Here is a 21,524-nt window from a genome sequence, read left to right as displayed (position 1 = left end):
TAGTGATTCTGTCAAAAGTAATCTTGAACCAGACTTTTAAGTGAGGAAAACTTGATTATACAGTCAAGACATGTTTTAAAAATCTCCTGTTCCTCATATTTGTTTCCATTTTAATCTTTGGAGATAAACTCATTCTTCCGTTTTTTAAAAACTGAATCCCCCCCTACCCACTACCCTAAATCTGAGTATTTTTCTTTAATGAAGTAATCTTTTCTTTAGCAATGTTAGATAGTCAAAGATAATTCTGTTTTCCTAACTGCCCCAAGTAAAAAGCTAGTGAAGTTAACCATTTTATCATTACTCTAAACTTTCTAAGCAAAGAATCACACCAACTCTCTTTTGTCATCCAGGTTGAGTAGTCCTCAACTGAAATGCTTTGGACCAGAAATGTTTCAGATTTGGAAATTTTTTTGGATTCTGGAATATTTGCATTACATTTACTTACCCAGTTCAGCATCCCTATCTAAGAATCCAAAATCTGAAATTCTCCAAAGAGCATTTCCTTTGAGGGTCATGTCGATGCTCAAAAGCTTCGGATTAGGAATACTCAGTCTGTACTACCTATACCCACCCACTCACCACCCCAAATAAAAATCCCAGTTTCTTTTTTTTTTTTTTTTGAGACGGAGTCTTGCTCTGTCACCCAGGCTGGAGTGCAGTGGCACGATCTCTGCTCACTGCAAGCTCTGCCTCCTGGGTTTACGCCATTCTCCTGCCTCAGCCTCCCAAGTAGCTGGGACTACAGATGCCCGCCACCATGCCCGGCTAATTTTTTGTATTTTTAGTAGAGACAGGGTTTCATCGTATTAGCCAGGACGGTCTCGATCTCCTGACCTCGTGATTCACCTGCCTTGGCCTCCCAAAGTGCTGGGATTACAGGCATGAGCCACCGCGCCTGGCCAAAAATCCCAGTTTCTTAACTTTAAAGAGTCTAAAATGTTTTCATCTTGGGTTTACCAGATTTCATTAACAGATCTCTTCCAAATCTAATTTCTATTCCTCTTACTTCTCAATCTCTTTATTCCTCTCAAATGCTTATATAGAGTCGCTTTATTTCCCTTTCTTCCAACTTTGTATATTCTCATAAATACTACTCTCATAAATATCCTCATCACTCTAAGAAATTTTTTTCCTTGAGTTTCAATTTAAATAAATTTTTGTAATATGTTTGCTTGTTGAAAGCTTTTCACAAAAAACGTTTAACAGAAATGGAATATTTTAAACCTTATTAAAACAAATATTCATTAATACTGTTGAAGTAAAATAAAGCGTATTATACATTTTAATGGCACTCTTCTTTTTACATGTATAAAAGATTAGGAAACCAAACTCATAAAAACATAAGATTGCAATCTCAATTTAAAACAACCAAATGAAAAATAGGCCATTCACACTATTCACTTTGTATTTTTTCCAAGGAAATAACAGTACCTTCTCATTTTTAACAAGCTGCTTTCGAATTGCAGAATCCCGTCTGAAGCACAACGCCTTACAACATGGCCCAAGATTACTAAGAAGACTTGCTCTTTCTTCTTTTCGTAGTAATGCAGCCATATTGAGAGCCCCCAATTCATGTTCAAAGAGATTGTCTGCATCTTTCAAAAAAAAGTAAACATGCATTAAGTTTTACTAAAATAGAAAAGGGTTACCAACTACTTAACTGAATATTCTACAAATTCTATACTTTATTAAAGTTAGCAACATTGGTGAAAATTATTTCACATTAAAGGCAATATATTCTCTGTGAAGCAACTTCAACACGTAGTTATGTTGGTAGTCTCAAACAAGAATAAATATTCTGATAGCCACTTTAAATTTACTTAAAATATAAGAAAAGCAGACTGTATGTAGATCTCAAGGTAGAGCCCAGGGAATTTTTTTTTAATTTTAAGAAATTTATTTATTTATTTATTTTTTGAGATAAAGTATCTCTCTGTTGCCCAGGCTGGAGTGCAATGGCACGATCTCGGCTCACTGAAACCTCCACCTCCTGGATTCAAGCGATTCTCCTGCCTCAGCTTCCCGAGTAGCTGGGATTACAGGCGTACACCACCACACCCGGCTAATTTTTTTTTGTATTTTTAGTAGAGATGGGGTTTCACCATGTTGGCCAGGCTAGTCTGGAACTCCTGACCTCAAGTGATCTGCCTGCCTCGGCCTCCCAAAGTGCTGGGATTACAGGCATGAGTCACCGCCCCCAGCCCCAGGGAATTTATTTAAAGAATGTTTTTAAAGGATGTTTTAAAGAAACACTCAAGTTAAGAATCATTGAACTCTAATTCAGTATACTGCTTACCATCAACTACTATTTAGAGTTTTAGATTTCAAGACTTTATTATAGCAAGATTCAAATGTTATAACAATATTCAAGTCTGTGACCTCTAAAAAAATTAGTTAAGAAAGTGATTCTTAGATAACCTGCAAACTTTGTCCTAGATTTGGTCACCATAAAAACCTGGGACAATGTATTAAATTAAAATCACTTAGTTTTAAGTCACAACATGCAAGGTAGGGGAGAAAACACTGAACATACAAAAAAACCCAGAAGAATTAAGGAAAGACAGAATAAAATACAAAGAGGTTAGGTTAAAAATAGACACAAAGGAAGTCAAAATAACAGAACAGGACCAGTCAGTAATCCAAATAAATAAGAGTTGGTCAAGAGTATGAAAGACAGCAGGTACTGCCTCTATTCATACAACACGATCAAGCAGGTTACTTTTACAACCCACAAAGAAAAGCAGTAAACGCCTGGGTAAAAATAAAAGACACATTTTACTGAGAACAAAATGGAGCTGCATTACATAGCCGATTTCAATTTTCTGGGCTGCAAAGTGTAAGTATTGAGATTAGATAATTAACAAGAAACCAGTCTTAAATAACACACCTAGTCAATAGATGTGTAACATAAGAAAGGTGTAAATATATAGAAAAGCCCGAAACTAGTTCTCAAACACTGGAGTCTATCAGGATCAGCTGAGGAGCTTTTTAAAAAACATTCCCTGGGCTCTACCATCAGATTTGCAGAATGAGAATCACCATAGTTGGACTAGAATACCTTAAGGGAAAAAAGGGGCAGTTTTTTCAGATGATTCAGATATACCAATGTTTGTACCAACCAATGATATAGTCATATATGCACATGATTAAAAACAAAAACGAAAACATTAACTACCATTCCACTACAGATATAATATAAAAGAAATGCATTGAGCCTACACCCTTCCTTGAAAATTGTTCATTACCACACATTTCTGTTTATTGGGATCCTTATTTTTGGCTTTCAAAATAGTAGATTACAAAACACATACCTGCAAACCTCCTCAGGGAGTATATAACATGACTAAATTTCCAGTCTCTTTAGTTTTGAACTGAGCAGCACCAAATTACTCAAGAAACAGACTAAATGCATTCTTAAAAGTTTAGCTCAAAAGAACTTAACCAACAGAGAGTAGAATGATGGTTAGTAGAGGCTGGGAAGGGTAGTGGGGGTGGGGAGTTGGGGGGATGGTTAATGGGTACAAAAAAAAGAATGAATAAGACTTAGTATTTGATAATACAACAGGGTGACTATAACACCCTGTTGTAGAAACTGTTATTGTCAATAACAATTTAATTATACATTTAAAAATAACTAAAAGAGTAATTGGATTGTAATACAGAGGATAAATGCTTGAGGGGATGAATACTCTATTTTCCATACATGATTATTAACACATTGCATGCCTGTATCAAAGTATCTCATGTACCCCACAAATATATACACCCACTATGTACCCATGAAAATTAAAAATTAAAAATTAAAAAAAATGAACTTAACCTTAGTACAATTAGAAAACAGACAAAAGCAATTTCAGTTTCAGTACACTTATAAATTTTCTGTTTTAAGCTTTAGTTGTTTCTTTTAAAAATTATATATGAAATATGATTATGTTTTCTTTCATGTTGGTACACTTGAATAGACCAAATGGAAAAGAAAAATCAGTATCAATTATTTCATAAATATTTACTGAAAACCTACTATGTATGTCAGGCACTTTTCTGGGCAATAGCAGAAAATATAGATAGATAATTAGACCTTGGATATGGCAGTAAACAAGACAAAGTCTTTATTCAAGATAATACATCAGTTCTCTAATACAACCACCATAGCAGCAAAAACAGAAGAAGTCTGATTGTTAAGCCACATCACCCCACCCTTTACAGTGCATATTTTCACTGTTTAGGTTAAGTCATCAGTAAGTAAGGGCCGAACTGTATTTCATGGGTAGCAAAATCAAACCAGATTTTAACTTGAAATGCTACTAGCAAAAGGTCACAGAAACAAATATCTTTAGAGGTGGGTAAGATTTTAGGGGTTTTATTCCATCACTTTACAAATAAAATTGAGGCTCACAGGAGTTATTTGCTTAAGGTCACAGAACCAACCAAACAAGGCAGATACAGTAGGGCAAGAACTAAGTCTTGGGTCATTTTTCGGTTAATACACGTTCACAATTATACGTATTTTGTACATGTATACTCTAGGTTTATTGGGCTATATTAAAATAAAAAAATTTACTGCTTATGCTAATAAAGGAAGGGCATGAATTCATAAAACTCATAAAACAATATTTTTTGATTTTAGTAAAAAATTTAATACTAACTAAACTTTTACGTCCAGGGACATGACGTAAAATTGTTAATTAATGTTGTTCCTTTCACCTTTTACCTCCTTTTCCTTCTTTTTACCATCTACTCGTCCTTCCCCATTAATAAAGTATTAGTAAGTTGCAAAATAAACTAAGGTAGGTACTAGATGAGACAGAGACAGTGAAAACCAAAACCAAACAACCCCTACCACCAGAATCCATAAGCTAGATAATCTGGAATAACTGAAAATTGCTGCAGTGAGGTCAAAAATCAGCGTGATAGGATATTTTCAAAGTAGCAGTTAATATTTATTGGGTATTACTATATGCCAGTGTTTTGCCTGTAATAACTCATTTGCTCCTAATTACCATAGGAAGTTGGTGGTATGATTATTCCTGACTTACAGATGATGACACTAACACACAGATTAAGTAATAGCCAGTAAGTGGTGTGCCTACTGAAATCCAGATCATCCGGCCTTACAGACCAAGCTCTTAATCACTTTGTTAAAGACTCAACCTACACACCTGCATTTGGATAGGTGTCTAGGGGAAAGGGCTGCCAAAATACCACATTTCTTTAGACATGAAAAATATGTAGTCTGTTTTTCCTGGCTCTGCTTCATTTAGCCAAGGGCAAACCACTGAGCACTTTGATATTAGAACTTATTGGTTAATTTTTTTTTTTTTTTTGAGACAGGGTCTTGCTCTGTCACCTAGGTTGGAGTGTGGTGGCTCAATCATGGCTCACTGCATCCTCAATTTCCTGGGCTCCAGCAATCCTGCTGCCTCAACCTCCCTGAGTAGCTGTGACTACAGACATGCAACACCACGCCTGGCCTGTTAATAAGTAATTTTCATACAAAAAGGTCATTGTACTCTTTTCCCAACTTTTCTGTGGGATAACTCTTCTTCTCAAAATAAATTTTAAAGAGAAACTTTGACCGTGAGGGTTAAATAATGACTATAAAATGATTTCTCAAAAAATAGTTTCTACACAGTGTTAAGTGCTACATAAGAACAGATCAGAATTCCCTTCAGATGGCATCTTAAATGGTTAACAGACATTATATAATTAAAGTAAAATGAAACTACCTTTGGGTTTTTCTAAAAGTCTCTGACATGTTTCTTTGACTTTGGCAAAGAGTTCAGAACCTGCCAACTTTTTAGAAATCCCAACTCTTAGCATAACAGCTCCAGGTGTGAATTTTAAGAGTGCAGCCCCAGGCTCTCGTGGTTCTTTTGGATGCTTTGGCATAAGACCAGACCAATCCACATCTATCACATCTAAGGGATCTGTAAAAAGTTAAAAAGTAAGATTTGTTTTACACCAAGAAATAGCAGTCTTGTTATCTACATAGACATTTACATAAATCAAGGAAAACACAGAAAAAATGAAAAGCACTTTAAACCAAAAATGTCCTATTCTTAAAATAAAAGCCTTCCCATATAATATTCAGAATCTAAGGACTCTGACAAATAAAAAACCTTCCCACCAAAAGAAAACAGGTAATCCAACCCACCCATACAAATAACTCATTTAAACTCAATGGGAGATCCCCAATGAAAGAACTCTATTGATTTCACTCAGATTGGGTCTAATCTTTTGAAACTTGGTACCAGAATCCTTTTAAGGGTTAAATCTAGGAGTACATGTGTTTGTAGTGTGTGCACACATACATTTTAATTTTTAAAAACAACTATTTCATTATGAAATCCCTTTAAGAGTCAGAGAGTGACAATTATTAACATTGAGAGCAAATAATCCATCCGCTGCGAAGGAACAGTTGAAGAAATAATCTTCTACTTAGAAATACCTAACACCAGAAAATAACAAAGAAAACAATCATACATACCTTCTACATCAGTAGAAAAAATTGCAAAATATAACAGCAAATTAAAATAAAAATTTCATATTTTATATAATCAAAGAAAAGATCCTCACTGTGATTTTAAAAAGTTGTTAGTAACAATCAGACACTAATTGGAATGATTCAAGAGGAATATTAAGGGGTGTTGCTTCATGGTATAATCACTGGAATGAGTTCCGGCAACACACAAAGTACTGTAAGTCAAAATAATTACCAAATTTAGAAAATTGATAGAGGTATATAGTGTTCAAATATAATTTCAACTACTGTAAATTTTTGACAGGTTGTTTAAAAAGTTGGCTTGTGTCACCACAGTTGTGAAGCTTTGTACCATATAACTACCATGTAGAAAGAACATTGCTAGACAATCAGTATTTGTTTAGATTCCAAGTCATATAATATGATTCTTAAATTCTGGAAAATAAACTTTAGAATTTTGCTATTTTAAATGAGGCCCTTTCTAATTCATAGACAATGCCTACTTAAAAAGGAGTAGGCATATAGGCTATAATTTTCATTTTATTGGCCTTTCAACCTTAAGTAAAATGTAAAACGAAAAATTCTAAGTGTCTTAGGTCAATTTTTACAGAGTAGAAGGTAATAATACTTTAATATCATATAACAGATAATTTTCATGTTTAACCACCTCTGCAAATAGTTACCTGGCATCTTCTCCTCATCCTGTTGGTCCTCCCTCTTTTCTGCATCACCTGCCAGAATTTCATCTAGTTCGTCATCACTGATTGGCTCGTATCCTTCTCCAGCACCAGAGCCTAATGAATGTGCATCATCTAACTTGGACTCGTCATCTCCTGCTAAATAGACAAATTAATTTCAGATCAAAGACAACATTAAAGGGAGAGGATGACTAAGTCAAACCAAAAGGTAGAGGGTACACACATTATAACAATGTGAAAAACATCTTTTCATCAGAAAACTGTATCTCTTAATTATTCAAATACTTGATAATATCAAAAGAAAACAAAAATAAAATTTAATTAGTTAAATTAAACTTTAACAGCAAGAATACAATCTGGACAGCAATTATGAGAACAGCTTATAAGATCACAATAAAATATGACAAATAAAAGCTACTACTAACATACTAATGTTGATTGTGTATTAATTTTTGATAATTTAAAACTTTAAAACTCAGACAAATCTAACTTCAAAAGATTTTGAAGTTATATTTTCAAATTTTCACAATTTATCTAAATAAAGTAATTTAAAAACTTGCAAACATTTAAAAAATTTACTTGAAGCTTAAATCTTAGTTCATATTATTTAACTCATTATATAAACTTTACAACAGTGAGGTAAAAATACAAGAAGTGTCTAATTCTCTCTCAACATCTCAATTCCTCCTCCCTATCTCAATGATCTTCTTTCATTGATGAACACAATTTTTAGAAAAATGCTTTAATACAATTAAAAATAACTTTGTTAGTTCCACTAGTGTATGTTCCGTTTTTTTATTTTACCAACCTTTTTCAACCACCTATGCTAAACTTTGTCTCTTGGTGAGTTAGTTGTGAACTTAATCCTAAAATTACAGAATACACTTAACGTTTACAATCACTAGCTAACCATACATTTCACTGAATCTACAATACTAAGTTTCAAAATGTAACCATATGCTTTATGGGTATGAATTTGCAGCAAATAAAATATAAGAAGTTATGAGATGTTTCTAGTCATTCTAGTGATTTTCCATGTTATTAAATTCTATAATAATCTCCCCATATCCTCACTAAGTCACTTCTAACGTAACCAATTTTAGTAACTTTGTCATATAAACATACATGTAAACATAAATGCATATAATAGGATTTTCAATTTTTCAAGTTGATCCAACTCATTTTCCTACTTTGAGTAAAAACTTTACATCACATAGCAAGTGATTCACCTATACATTTCTATTCTATATTATCTTTGATCATAACCAGCGAATTATATATTTTAGAGATGAGGGATACTGACTCCAATCACAAGAGAGCTATTATAATGATTAATTCAATTATATTCAATTATATCCCAGGGTTGTACCTCCATCAGAACCATGCTTTATGATCTGATGCTATTTATACTCAAAATTGAGATGAAAATGTAATGTGAAGAGATGAATTTGAAATAGTAAGTGCGTCGAGCAGAGAAGGCTTCATCGACAAAATAATGTATAAATTGGGACTTGAAGTTTGAGTAAGAAAGATGAGATAAAAGAAAAAGGTCTATCAGGAAATGGTATGAGTGGGTACAAAGAAGGGCAGAGAACGGAAAGGCATGAGTCAGCTTGTCTAGTAAATGGGGGCTGAAGGGTAAAGAACAGAAGCACGGAGAGTGAGGTTTCACATAGCTGAGGCTGGCTCTGAGTTGATGCGGACTTAGCATTCCTATTCTAGGACTAGGGAGTACCAGTGGGATTCTAGTCAATCCTACATTAAATACAGTTTTAGGTAGTGTTATTGTTTCATGTATTTGTTCTCAACTGCCCTAGAAAATAGGGATTCACTAATAATTATTTGAATCCCTCTCTGAACTAAGAAGTCATTTCAATTTTTGTAATCTTATTTTTTTAACATCTAAGAAAAGGATGTGATGGTTATTCTTCAACATCTATACACATTGCATCTAAACAATCTTTTATTTCATTTAGGTTTATGTGAACCAAATCTGCCTTAATGGTACTGCTAAGGGGACCACATTAAAAAATATATATATCTCTCTCTCTCTACCTTACAGGCCTTTTCCTTCTGAAATCTACTTCCTCTATAGAAGAATGGAGAATGGAGTCAATTTGCCCATTAGTGGGTGCCCTTTCAAAAGAAAATAGTTGTTTCCCACGAAATCTGAAAAGAAATAAAGCAGTATCACAGACAACAGAGGTAGCACTCACCTTCCAGACTCTCAGTTCTCTCGGATTTATTTGTATCTTCAAATCCCTGCACAGATCCCAGATCTTTATCCATTCTCTCTTTATCCAAAGCTACAGAGTCTCGGGAAGTGCTTTCTAGATCCCTTTCATGTTCACCTTCCAGTTTTGCTTCACAGCGTTTCACGGACTCTATTTGAGAACTCTCAAAAGTTCTGTCTCTGTCCCTGTCCCTTTCAACAGGATCAGAAATTAGTCTCTCTCTTTCCCTATCCAAGTCTCTCCTTTTGTCTCGTTCTCTCTCTCGTTCTCGTTCTCGCAATCTATCTCGATCCCTGTTGCGTGGCCAATCTTTATCAGCATCTCGGTCCCATTCTCTCTGCCTCGTATCTCTCCTCTCTCTCTCGCGCTCTCTGTCGTGTTCATATCGATCTCGTTCTTGAAGCCTGTCTCTGCTATCAAATGACCCAGATCTTGAATGGACCTGCCGATCTGACTCTGGAGAACTTCTTCTTGAACTATGGCTTCTTGAATCCTGGCGATCTAAAATAAATATACCATATACAAAGAGTTATTAGCACACGATAAAATAGAAACAAAATGCTTCATTTCAGGGTCCTTTAAAACATAATTTACCTTTTTCCATATTCTATGTAACTTTCTATGTTCCATATTGTCTCTATATGTTCTATATATTTCTATATTCTACATATACATTTCTCTCTATAAATATCCAAATATATAAATCATTTTAAGAAAAATTCCTCTCTCAAAGTTCTAATAAATAAAAAAAAAAGTTTCCTTGTCTATTTCCACTATAACCATAAAATATCTTCCAAGAAGTACATAAAATGATTAAGCATTAATAGAACTAATCACTCCATTATTTGATCTCCTCCTACTCCCCTATCTTATTTTCTGTGGTCAAAAGAGGCAGCCTTGACTGCATGAAGAATAGCAGGAAGGTTAAAATCATAGGCATCAATAAGGGACTTGAACACATAAACCCTTCCACCAAGACATACTACTAAAATCCTGATATTAAACTGATTAACACTACTGTATGTATTTCTATTATAATGTTGGTATTAATGTGATAACAGGTAACATTTTGATAGGGCAGCTAAACTTTTCTTTAAAAAGTTGCATAAAATTTAAGGCAGCATGTAAAGTAACCAATTTAGCATTACTTTAGAATTAAAATGTGTATAAAATATACTAACCTAGGAAACAGTGACTAGATCACAATTCAATTTTATTACCTGAAGAAGTACTTCGACTGGGTTCTCCACGCTTTAACTGATCAATCCTAGATTTTCTCTCTCCTGTGATTTCCAGGCTTTTTGTTTTTTCTCTATCTCTTGAGCCACTGTGCAGTACTCTCTTTCGACCACTTTGGTCATCTCCACTTCGATGGGCTGAATCATTGGATGGGGAGCGAAGACGACCAGACGTATGACTACGGTTACTCCGATTGCTCCCGAGGCTGCTGCTCCTCTTTTGATCCATAGGCTTGCGATGCTGTGCATCTTCTATAGTCATGTGAGGCGTCTCTACTTTTTCTGCTCGTGTTCTGTGGCATTTTCTGTGTGAGTCTTCACTGGCAAAAGTATTATTGGTGGTACTGGTGGGGGTGGCAGAGGTGGAAATGGTGATGGCAGATGTGCTGAAAGAGGTGGCGGCAGCAGCAGTAGTGGCAGCAAGAGTTGCAGGCACAGTTGTAGCAGTGGCAGTAGCCACAGGCGGTGGAGGAGGAAGAAGAGAAGATAGAGGAGAAGGGGTACTACCAGGAGTCGTGGCGGTGGCAGTATGCTCTGCTTCTGTCACCTCTGTACGGTCAGGGACATCCTCATCAGACCAGTCACTGAATGCTGTATCTTCTTTTTTCTGGGAGTCCTCTAGAATACCATTCTTACCATTGCACATTTCAACCAATTCCTCTTTAGTTGTTATAGGGGGCGTCCGTGGGCCTCTTTTCTTCTTACTTTGCTGGGCTGCTTCTTCATCAGAAATATCAGAATCACCTTTGGATTTTTTACGTTTTTTTTCAATGCTTTTCTTTTTCTGTCCTTTTTTTGGTGAAAATACTTGACCATCTTCAGATGTTGTCTCTATGTTACCCCTCTCTATTCCAACATCATCCTCTTTCTTTTTCTTAATTGGTTTCTTTTGAATTTTTGCTTTCTTCTTGTTTTCATCATGAGCTCGATCAGATGTCTCTCGATCTTCGGACTGGTGGTGTCCTATAATGTCCTGTGCACGCATTCTTGAGCTTTCTAGGATTTCTGTCTGTTCTCTCTGTTTATCTACAGAAGAAACTTTCTCCTTGAGTTCCTGTTCTTCGTAGCGCCTTGAACTCTCTTTCCTTTCTGGTTTACGATCCTCCTCTTTCCATCTACCCTGTCTATCTTCTGTGAGGTGCGAGGGACTAAGAGAACGAGATTCTTGAGGTCGTACAACTTGGCTCAAGAGTCTGTGTTTTTCATCTATATAAAAGATAAAAGCAATCACACTCTCACCAGGTTAGTAACCACTGCATGGTACATATAGATTATAATAATTTCTCCTCACACCTGTAATCCCAGGACTTTGGGAGGCCGAGGCAGGTGGATCATGAGATCAAGAGATCAAGATCATTTAAAAACTTTTAAAATGACAATAATTTTAGTAAAAATAAAAATATGGCTTTACTATAAATAGTAGAAAATGACAGTACTCTAACACATACTTTAGTCACAAAAGGAGATATTTAGAGGCAGCAAAGCAAGACAACTTTTTAAAAATCTTAATTCATCAGTTCCTACTAGTATGAAAGGATGGATTCATGGTTACAAATGAATATGAATATAGAGAGACAGAAAACAGAGTCTACTTACTTTTATCATCTCCACTGTTGTAGGCATCACTGTCCGGAGAATGTTCACGCCGGCGCTTCGGGGACTGTCTAGGGCTGGGACTCCCTTCATTTCTATAGCGCTTCCTAAATTGGACAAGCAAACACAATTTATAAAATTCTAGGGGGCAAAAAAAGAGATTTCTTTGTTTTTACTAGTATCTCTTTTCTATAACTGGAACATATAATTGTAGAAAAGCAATATTGACAGAGGTGTATCATACAAAGGATATTCAGTGTCTTTAATACAAATTCTTTACTTCATTTGCTAAGAATTGTGAACTTAAAATACACAACATTTCTTCTTCTTCTTCATTATACATGTAGAATAACTCAAGTGAAAATTGCCAGATTTAAATACTGTAAGGTGGTAACATGCAGCACAGAAACCAATATATTAATGTACCCTCTGATATAAACATTCAGCAATTTTGCATTCTTATGATATAAAAATGCCTTATGCTGCAGAGCTGAATGAGAAAACCTAATATTGGCTTTGAAGTAAAAAAGCTATGAGTTCAACTTATAACTACATTAGTTATTACGCAGCCTTAAGTAAGTTCCTTGAAGTCACTGAACCTTAGTTTCTCATCTGAAGATGGCGGGTGGGGCTGGATGGGTGGGAAATCAGAGTCCATTTCATAAAATTGCAGTAAGGAATAAATTAGTTATGTCATAAACCCAGTGCCAGATATGTTGTGGGTATACCATAAAATTAGTTCCTTTCCCCTTCATGGAAATCACTTTCTTGCTGACAAATTAATAAAATAATTCATATGTTCATTATATTTTTTGTTCCTTAGTTGAGCTTTAAATGAGTAGCGTTTTATATCTCTTGGGTACTTAAATTATTCTAGTGTTTTCCCCCATTTTCATTAAAATTTGACTACCTGTTTTTTCACTAACATTGTTTGTTTATAAATACTATGGTCAAAAGTTAAGAAACATATTGTATACATGGACCAATGGAACAGAATAGAAAACCCAGAAATAAAGCCAAATGATCTTCAACAAAAGCATACAAAACATAACTGGGGAAAGGACACCCTATTTACTAAATGGTGGTGGGAAAATTGGCAAGTCACATGTAAAAGAATGAAACTGGATCCCTCTCAACTCAAACAAAAATCAGCTCAAGAAGGATCAAAGACTTAAATCTAAAACCTGAAACCATTAAAATTCTAGAAATTAACACTGGGAAAACTCTTTCGGACACTGGCCTAGGCAAAGACTTCATGACCAAGATTCTAAAAGCAAACGCAATGAAACCAAAATAAATAAATGGAACCTAATTATATTAAAAAGCTTCTGCACAGCAAAATAAATAACAAAGACAATCCATAGAATGGGAGAAAATGTTTGCAAACTATGTATCCAACAAAGGACTAGTATCCAGAATCTATAAGAAACTCAAATAAATCAGCAAGAAAAACATAAATAATCCCATCAAAACGTGGACAAAGGACATGAATAGACATTTCTCAAAAGAAGACATACAAACAGCCAACAAACATATGAAAAAATGCTCAAAATCACTAATCATCAGGGAAATACAAATTAAAAACCACAATGAGATGCCACCTTACTCCTACAAAAATGGCCATTAAAAAGTAAAAGAAACAGTAGATGTTAGCATAGACATGGTGAAAAGGGAATGCTTATTCACTGCTGGTGGGAATGTAAATAAGTACAACCTCTATGAAAAACAGTATGGAGAGTCCTTAAAGAACTAAAAGGAGATGTTTGATCCAGCAATCCCACTACTGGGTATCTACCCAAAGGAAAAGAAGTCATTATATGAAAAAAACACATGCACATATATATTTATAGCAGCAAAATTCACAACTGTAAAGATATAGAACCAACCTAAGTGCCCATTGGCCAATGGGTGGATAAAGAAAATGTGGTATATATACACCATGAAACCATGGACTACTACTCAGCCATAAAAAGGAAAAAAATAATGTCTTTTGCAGCAACTTGTTCTCACTTGTAAGTGAGAGCTAAGCTATGAGTACGCAAAGGCATACAGAGTGATATAATGGGCTTTGGAGACTCAGAAGGGGGAGGGTGGAAGGGGAGTGAGGGATAAATACGTACATGTTTGGTACAATGTGGACTACTCAGGTGACAGGTGCACTAAAATCTCTGAATTCATCCAGGTAACCAAAAACCTCTTGTACCCTAAAAGCTACTGAAATAAAAATAAAACAAAAACATACCAGCACATGTATATCCTAGACAGCTCCTTTATATAGATGAACAACTATGTGGAGAAGGCCCCAGGTGTAATATGACAACTCACAGGCCCAAGCTTGTGTACTACTTTATCCAAAGCTCCTCTCCCATCAATAACTGGCCTATTTCCCCATTTTTCATATCTAATGACTTGCTATGACAAGAGAATGTGGTGAAAGTGACTGTGCAAATGTGGAGAGGATTCAGGAGGCCTTGCCGCTTCAGCTTCTGCCCTCTTGTTGTTTCTACCATTACATGCAAAGCAGAGTTTAGACTACTGAAGGCCAGGGGGTCAAGTGGAGGAGAAACAAGATGCCCTAATTGCCAGACACATGAATGAGACAATCCTGGGCCTCCAGGCCCAGCTGCATTGTCAGATGGAATGTTGATACATGAGTTACTCCAAGTGAGACCAACAGAACAACCACTCTATTGAGCCCAGGCAAAACTGCCAATCCACAGAATCATGAGCAAAGAAATGGTTGTTGTTTTAAGCTACTAACTTATGTGGTGATGTGTTATATATCAAGAGATAACAGACTGGAATAAAGTGAAAATTTAAAACATGAGAAAAAGTTATTTCAAGGAAATACCTAAATAAACACAATTAGAGTAAAATAAATACAGTGATTAGGCAAACCTTCTACATAAGAGCAGTTAAAAAAAGTGCTGAATAAATTGAACTACTGAGATGACAATACAGTTAATGAAAGATTAAGATATTAATCTCATGTAATTAGTTTCTGTTATAGTTATTCAACTTCTGAATTTCTGGGGTCACTGTCAACTCTTAGATTGTCTAACCATGAAAAACCAGAAAAACTTTTGCTATTATAAGCAGATATCAGAAGCATGAAAAAATACAGGTTGCGTATCCCTTATCCATGAAATGCTTTAGGTTTTGAATATTTGCATTGTACTTACTGGTTGTGCATCCTTCATGTGAAAATCTGAAATGTTCCAACGAGCATTTCCTCTGAGTGCCATGTCAGTGTTTAAAAAGCATTAGATTTTGGAGCATTTCAAATTCTGAATTTTTGGATTTGGGATGCTCAATCTGTACTAATGAAAGCAGAGGACTGAATAAAAGATAAATAACAAAGATTTCAGAATTTTAATCTTAGAAAATAAAGAGGTCAGAAAAGTGGGGGGTGGGGAGGGTGGGAATATGTACCTGTGCCACCATGTGTTAAAAAAGGTATCTCTGAAGTTTATGTTCAGGTAAGATTTTTCAAAATGTAAGGAGAGGGAAGCAGGAAAGTAATCCAAGGAGTGTACTACAGAAAACCATGGCTGTAGATTAAAGAATAGCCAAGACCTAAGGGAAGAAAGTTCTACTTCTGTGCTGTGTTGTTTGGCCCTAACCATAATCCACAATAGTGAGGATGAAAAAAGCCTAAAGCAGGGACCCTGTATTCGCCCTGTGGCAAATGAGCTGGAGGTAAGAGCAAGAAAACTGAAGATACATAAATTATTTTCTCAGTATGTTTTGGCAAGGTAAACCACAGTGTTTATCCCAGTTGGAGGCAAAAAAGCAGTTAACTCTAGTAAGTTTGGTTTTGTGCCCACAGAACTTCAAAACTGACCAATCTGAGTCTAGAATTCTCATGAACACTGTGATCAGCTTAGTCAATAACTGTCTCCTCACCAACTAATGAGAGCCCCAACTCAGAGAGGACTGCTAAGCTGACAGGGACAACTCTGGGGCCATCTTAGCCATCATATGGAGAAAACCTTTCTGAGACTGAAATTAATACAGAGGGAAACTGGAGAGATGGAAACTGCTAATGCTTTCTTTGAGAATCTGGATATAGCCACATCAGAACAAGCAAAAGCTAATCTCCAACTTCCTAGATATTTGAGCAAGTAAGTTCTTTTTTGGTTAAAAGGGGGTGAGGTGGGGGAATGCCCTTAGGTATATGAGATGCCAAGAACACATCTTTTGACCCCAAAGAACTACTCCACAGCACAAGAGAAGACACTTCCTTTTCTCTCATCTTCGAACCATGCAGTGATTACAAGGATTCCCTCAGTTCTAAGACATTGTGAATGCTTCCTGTAGCCTGGGGGTAGTGACTCCATAATTACAAGCACATAAAAGTCATGAAGGATCATCAGAATGGCACAGGTGATATCCCTTGGTGACTAGTCTAGGGGATGTGATGGGATACAAGTTCACTGATTCCTGTGTTAATTTAAAAATTATTTTTTCTAGACCACTGAAAAAACTTTTTTTTTTTTCTGAGACAAGGTCTCCACCCAGGCTGGAGTGCAATGACATAATCTTGGCTCACTGCAACCTCTGCCTCTCAGGTTCAAACAATCCTCCCATCTCAGCCTCCCAAGTAGCTGGGATACAGGCACGTGCCACCATGTCCGGCTAATTTTTGTATTTTCTGTAGAGATGGAGTTTTGCCATGTTGCCCAGGCTGGTCTCAAACTCCTGGCCTGAAGGAATCTGCCTGCCTCGGCCTCCCAAAGTGCTGGGTAAAAAAACTTTAAACACCGATACGTATACTAAATTTGAAAAACAGGAAAATATACAGAGAAAAAAAATTAACAGGAAATTAAGAGTACATTGAAAAGCATTAAATGAAACTCTGAATTCTTTCCTGAAATGTAAAATGTTATTAATAACTGATTGATAATTATTCTTACTTTGATTTTCTTTCATCATGTCCATCTCTTGGATTCCTATCTTCTCGGATCTCTTCTCGCTTTTCTCTGCGGTCATCTCGTCCTTTGTCTTTGTCTTCCCAATCCCTTTGGCGTTCTCGTTCTTTATCCCTTTCTCTCGCTCTTTCTCGTTCCCGTTCTCGCTCTCGCTCTCTCTCCCGTTCTCGCTCTCTCTCCCTCTCTCTTTCTTCTCTTTCTCGTTCCCGTTCTTTTTCCCTGTCTCGCTCCCTCTCTCTTTCCCGCTCTCGATCGTGGTCTCGGTCTCTATCCCTTTCACGATCTCTCTCTTTTTCTCTTTCTCTCTCCCGTTCCCTAGCACGCTCTCTTTCTAGTTCTCTCTCTTTTTCTCTTTCCCGATCCCGTTCACGTTCCCTCTCTCTCTCCCGCTCCCTGTCTCGTTCTCGTTCCCGATCTCTCTCTCTAGCCCTTTCATCTCTCCTATCATCCACTCTGTCTACTCTTCGTTCCTCTCTTCTTTCATCACGCTCAAGCTCGTCATTCCTTCCCTGATGTCGAATTGGTGAGCTTGGTCTTTGATCTACAATGAAAATCAAGTTTTGTCAGTGATTAATTTGACAGATAACCTATTGGTAAGACAGCATGGTAAATCTTAAATTTTATCTGTGTATAGGGTCACACTGGCAACAAATTACAAACCAAGTAGCATATTTAATTTTAACTTAATATCCAAGTAACAATCGCCCCTAGACCTTAAATTTTTTAAAGATAATTTTTATTTGCCCTCTAACTACCGTGTTTCCTACTCCCCGTCAACCCCCTTCCCCCCTCCCACTGATCAATCTTTGATCTTTCTCTGCATGCTCCCTACCCTACCTCCAGCCCACTGCTCCAACCCCACTTTCTGCCATCTCTACCCTTCACCTCTGATCTTCTCTGTCCCCCCAGCAGGACCTGAGAACACTGGTGGCAAAGGATAGGGGCAGCAGGAGGTGTAGAACATAGGAGCTGAAGGAAAAAAAAAATTTCCCTCGTAAGTCACACCTCTAATTTCAGGCCAAAATATATACACATCAAAGTGCAGCTATTATGTGAGGAAAATATAGTAGAACAAAACATATGTCAGAATTTGTTGCTGCAACATAACATGAACTGTAATATTAAGGGTACTGATGTCTAGCAATCTTGAAATAAATGTAAAAAGTGTTTCATATTAGTGATATATATTTGTAATTAATAACCAATTACTAATAAATTAGAAGCTTTAATTATATAAATGATTACTCAGATGAAGAGCTGTTTTCTTAAAATGTTAACTGATAACCTCATCACATTTTATATAAATTTTTTCCATGTACACACAAATCACATAAACACAGAGTAAATGAATGCATGCTGCCCAAATACCCAGTTGAGCAGAAAATTAGTCTGGGATAAAAAAATGTTTAATAGGATGGCATGAACTTTTTCAAAGAGACAGCCATTTTTGAAAGCAACTACTGTGGTCTGATCTAGGATATTGTGATGTTTCCATTTACATACTATATATCTACTGGTTTTTGATAAAGATCATATTATAATAAGCCAACAGGTTGGTAAGTGGAACATCCAACATCAACTCATTAAGCAGAATAATTTTAGGATGTTTCCAGGAAGGGTTCAATATAGTATTCTGGATTTCCCTTCCTAATCACTGATTAAAAAGACAAGAATTATCTTATCTTTACTATTTTAGAGGTTATAGACCCAGATACAAACGATCATAGCATTTTAAAGCTGAATCAAAATGAAATCCTACACAGTTGCTTCTCCCCCTTTCTATTTAAAAACAGAAATTATGGTCCAGAGTTGTCTTCCCAATGTCACAGAGATGGTAGATGCATTAGAAGTCAGTTTTCTTAAACCCTTTCACTTTTGCTGAAGCCAACTTAAAGTGGTTCTTCTGTACCATACTTTGGATTCCTAGAATGCTATCTACCCATCTTTTGTATTGTCTGAATTCCTAGTTTGGAGGAGTCATACCAACATCATAATCATTACAAGATAACCTGAAACAAATTCAATACCATTAACTTATAGCAAATCATACTTTAAATTTCTAATTACAGCAATATCAGCAAATAGACTATTCAGACATGCTTTTATGGGAGATATATTTTCCCAACCAAAATATCAATGCTACTTTCTTCAAAGGAAAATGGAAAGAATATAAGAACATCACTTTAATGTGTCTAAATTATCTTCCCCTATCTTTCCCCCAAAATGTGTTATTCAAAGATGTGCTTCTACTTACATATTTCCTTATTTTAATAAATGACATACCAATTCATTAAAGCTGACAATCTCTGGGTTGTCTAAGCCTCATTATATCCAAGTACAATCAACTTCACTTCTAAAATATTTCTTTGTTCCTTTTCCTGTCCCCATAGCTATAGTTATTAACTCAGACCTTGATCAGGTCTTCTTAGATGCCTATGTCATCAATAGTCTAACTAATTGGTATCCTTGTTTTCAATCTTTCCCAACACGCTTAATATGTTTTTGATGAAAATTATTTCTTCCAACTGTTTAAAAGTAGTTATCTTGTAGGCAGTGAAAGGCAATTAAAATCAAATTTTTAGCCTGACTAGTCTAAACTTAGGTTATTTACTACCTGGCCTATAGTCTTTCATCAGTCCTTTTCCCTGGTTTCTTTTCTACCTTGCCAATTACAGCATACTCTGACTCCAAACTCATAATTCCTTACTACTCCAAAGCACATGTTTCTTTCAGTTCTGGTGTCTGTACATGCTGCACCCTCTCCCTGTAAAGTGCTCCTTCTAGTTTCCTTTTATTCTTCTGGCCCTAATTCAGATGTCACTTCTTTAGGCAGCTTTCTTGGAATTGCTCAGAATTGTGTTTGCTCCTTTGTCTTCTCACAGAACTTTTATATACAGTAGTAGCATTTATCACACTTTGTTTTTTTTGGGTGGGGAGTTCTTCCCTCTCCCCATTAAATTCTACAAGGACAAGAAATTATTGTATCTCAAGTGCCTAGCAAAGTGCCTGACATGGGTACTCAATAAATATTTGTAAAATATTCATTAGCCTCCAAAATGTATTTTTATTTCTATCATACATCTGATAATTATTGAAGTAGTTACAGTAAAATTAAAATAGAGAACTGAACTTCTGGTCAGAAGACCTGAGTTTGAATTCCAGCCCTGGAACCTACTTCTCTATAATACTGTAATCTTACTACTCTTAGATCTAAATCCCCAAAACTGTGAAAACATGAATTATTTTATCATACCTACACTTACAAGGATATTGTAAAGACTAAGTCAGAATATATATAAAGCAACTATCAAAGTTCTTGGCACCTAGCAGAAGATCAATACATGTGGTTGAACTAACCATAAGATTGAAACCAAATGTTACTATTGAATTCAGGCATGAGATGAGAAAAATCTGAGCAAGGATATGAAAATAGAAAAAAACGAAAAAAGAGATTTAAAAAAAAGCATCACCAGTTCTAAAAGTCCCAGGGAAGAAAAAATTTCAGATATCAACACAGAACACAGAAACTCCAGCCCTATCTGTAACTAACGAAATTCTACACATCTTTTAACCAAAATGCATTAGGCTTACCTTACAAACTCAACCCAATCAGTTCTCCTACTTCTGATCCTATCTATGCTCCCAAAAGTAGATGATGCCTTAGAAACTTTATTCTTCTCCCACTTCTAACCAATCAAGATATAGTATTACCTCTTTGATTCAGCCCATAGTAAAGTATCAATATTCAATTCTGGGCCATCAAGTTTCACGCTATATTAATCTCAGCATTATAGTGAACCTCACTTCAGCCAAGGTTAGTAAGACCTTCATAAAATTTTTAATGTTTAAAGGCCCTAATAAGTACAGAAATAAAAGCTTGCCAAAGAAAGTATTTACAACCCTTCTTAAGTGCTTCCTAGTAATCTTGCTTCAAAATTCATTTAAGAGATCACCTGATAGATGAACAGAAAAAGTTTTAGCTTAAGACATGTAAGAACGTAAAATTAGCTAAAGCAAATACCATATCTTCTCAGGATAGAATACAAATAAAATATTTCTCTAAACAATCCCCAGCCCTATCATTCAGTTTTTTTTTTATTGCTCCTTTCTGGAAGTCCTTATAAAATTCTATTGATCATAGCGAATGAGTGAGTAGACAGGATACTCAGATGTAAAGGTTTAGGTATTTCTTGAATCAGAATTGCCTGGAATAGAACCCAACCATCTACATTCTTTAAAGGTTTGTAAGCTATTTGGTTAAGATGAGAAACACACAGCAGGGCACCCAAGTTTTTGCACTTTGTTGCCAGTAGGTACTGGTCACCAGCTATTGACATAATCCCTCCTAA

The 21,524-nt window shown here is 35.8% G+C and overlaps 1 protein-coding gene across 25 annotated transcripts in view; it reads right to left on the bottom strand.

Moving 5' to 3' along the window:
* ZC3H13 (zinc finger CCCH-type containing 13) overlaps positions 1–21,524 on the bottom strand; it is a 97,285-nt gene that overhangs the window by 3,580 nt on the left and 72,181 nt on the right. For 10 of the 25 annotated variants that reach the window (XM_055359599.2, XM_055359598.2, XM_019039741.4 and 7 more), the window contains 8 exons: positions 18,061–18,144; positions 17,161–17,716; positions 12,248–12,351; positions 10,634–11,857; positions 9,396–9,914; positions 7,165–7,317; positions 5,727–5,927; positions 1,432–1,595 (listed from right to left, as the gene is read on the bottom strand). In XM_055359599.2, the coding sequence (XP_055215574.2) occupies positions 1,432–1,595; positions 5,727–5,927; positions 7,165–7,317; positions 9,396–9,914; positions 10,634–11,857; positions 12,248–12,351; positions 17,161–17,716; positions 18,061–18,144 (3,005 nt within the window). The remainder of the gene's footprint in view (positions 1–1,431; positions 1,596–5,726; positions 5,928–7,164; positions 7,318–9,395; positions 9,915–10,633; positions 11,858–12,247; positions 12,352–17,160; positions 17,717–18,060; positions 18,145–21,524) is intronic. The other 15 variants (XM_004054477.5, XM_019039746.4, XM_019039747.4 and 12 more) reach the window with 3 other exon arrangements.

This window comes from Gorilla gorilla, chromosome 14, assembly GCF_029281585.2.
Source record: "Gorilla gorilla gorilla isolate KB3781 chromosome 14, NHGRI_mGorGor1-v2.1_pri, whole genome shotgun sequence".
NCBI classification, from domain to species: Eukaryota; Metazoa; Chordata; class Mammalia; order Primates; family Hominidae; genus Gorilla; species Gorilla gorilla.
The sequence above is the reverse complement of the archived record's forward strand: the minus strand, read 5'-3'. Positions and strand labels throughout refer to the sequence as shown.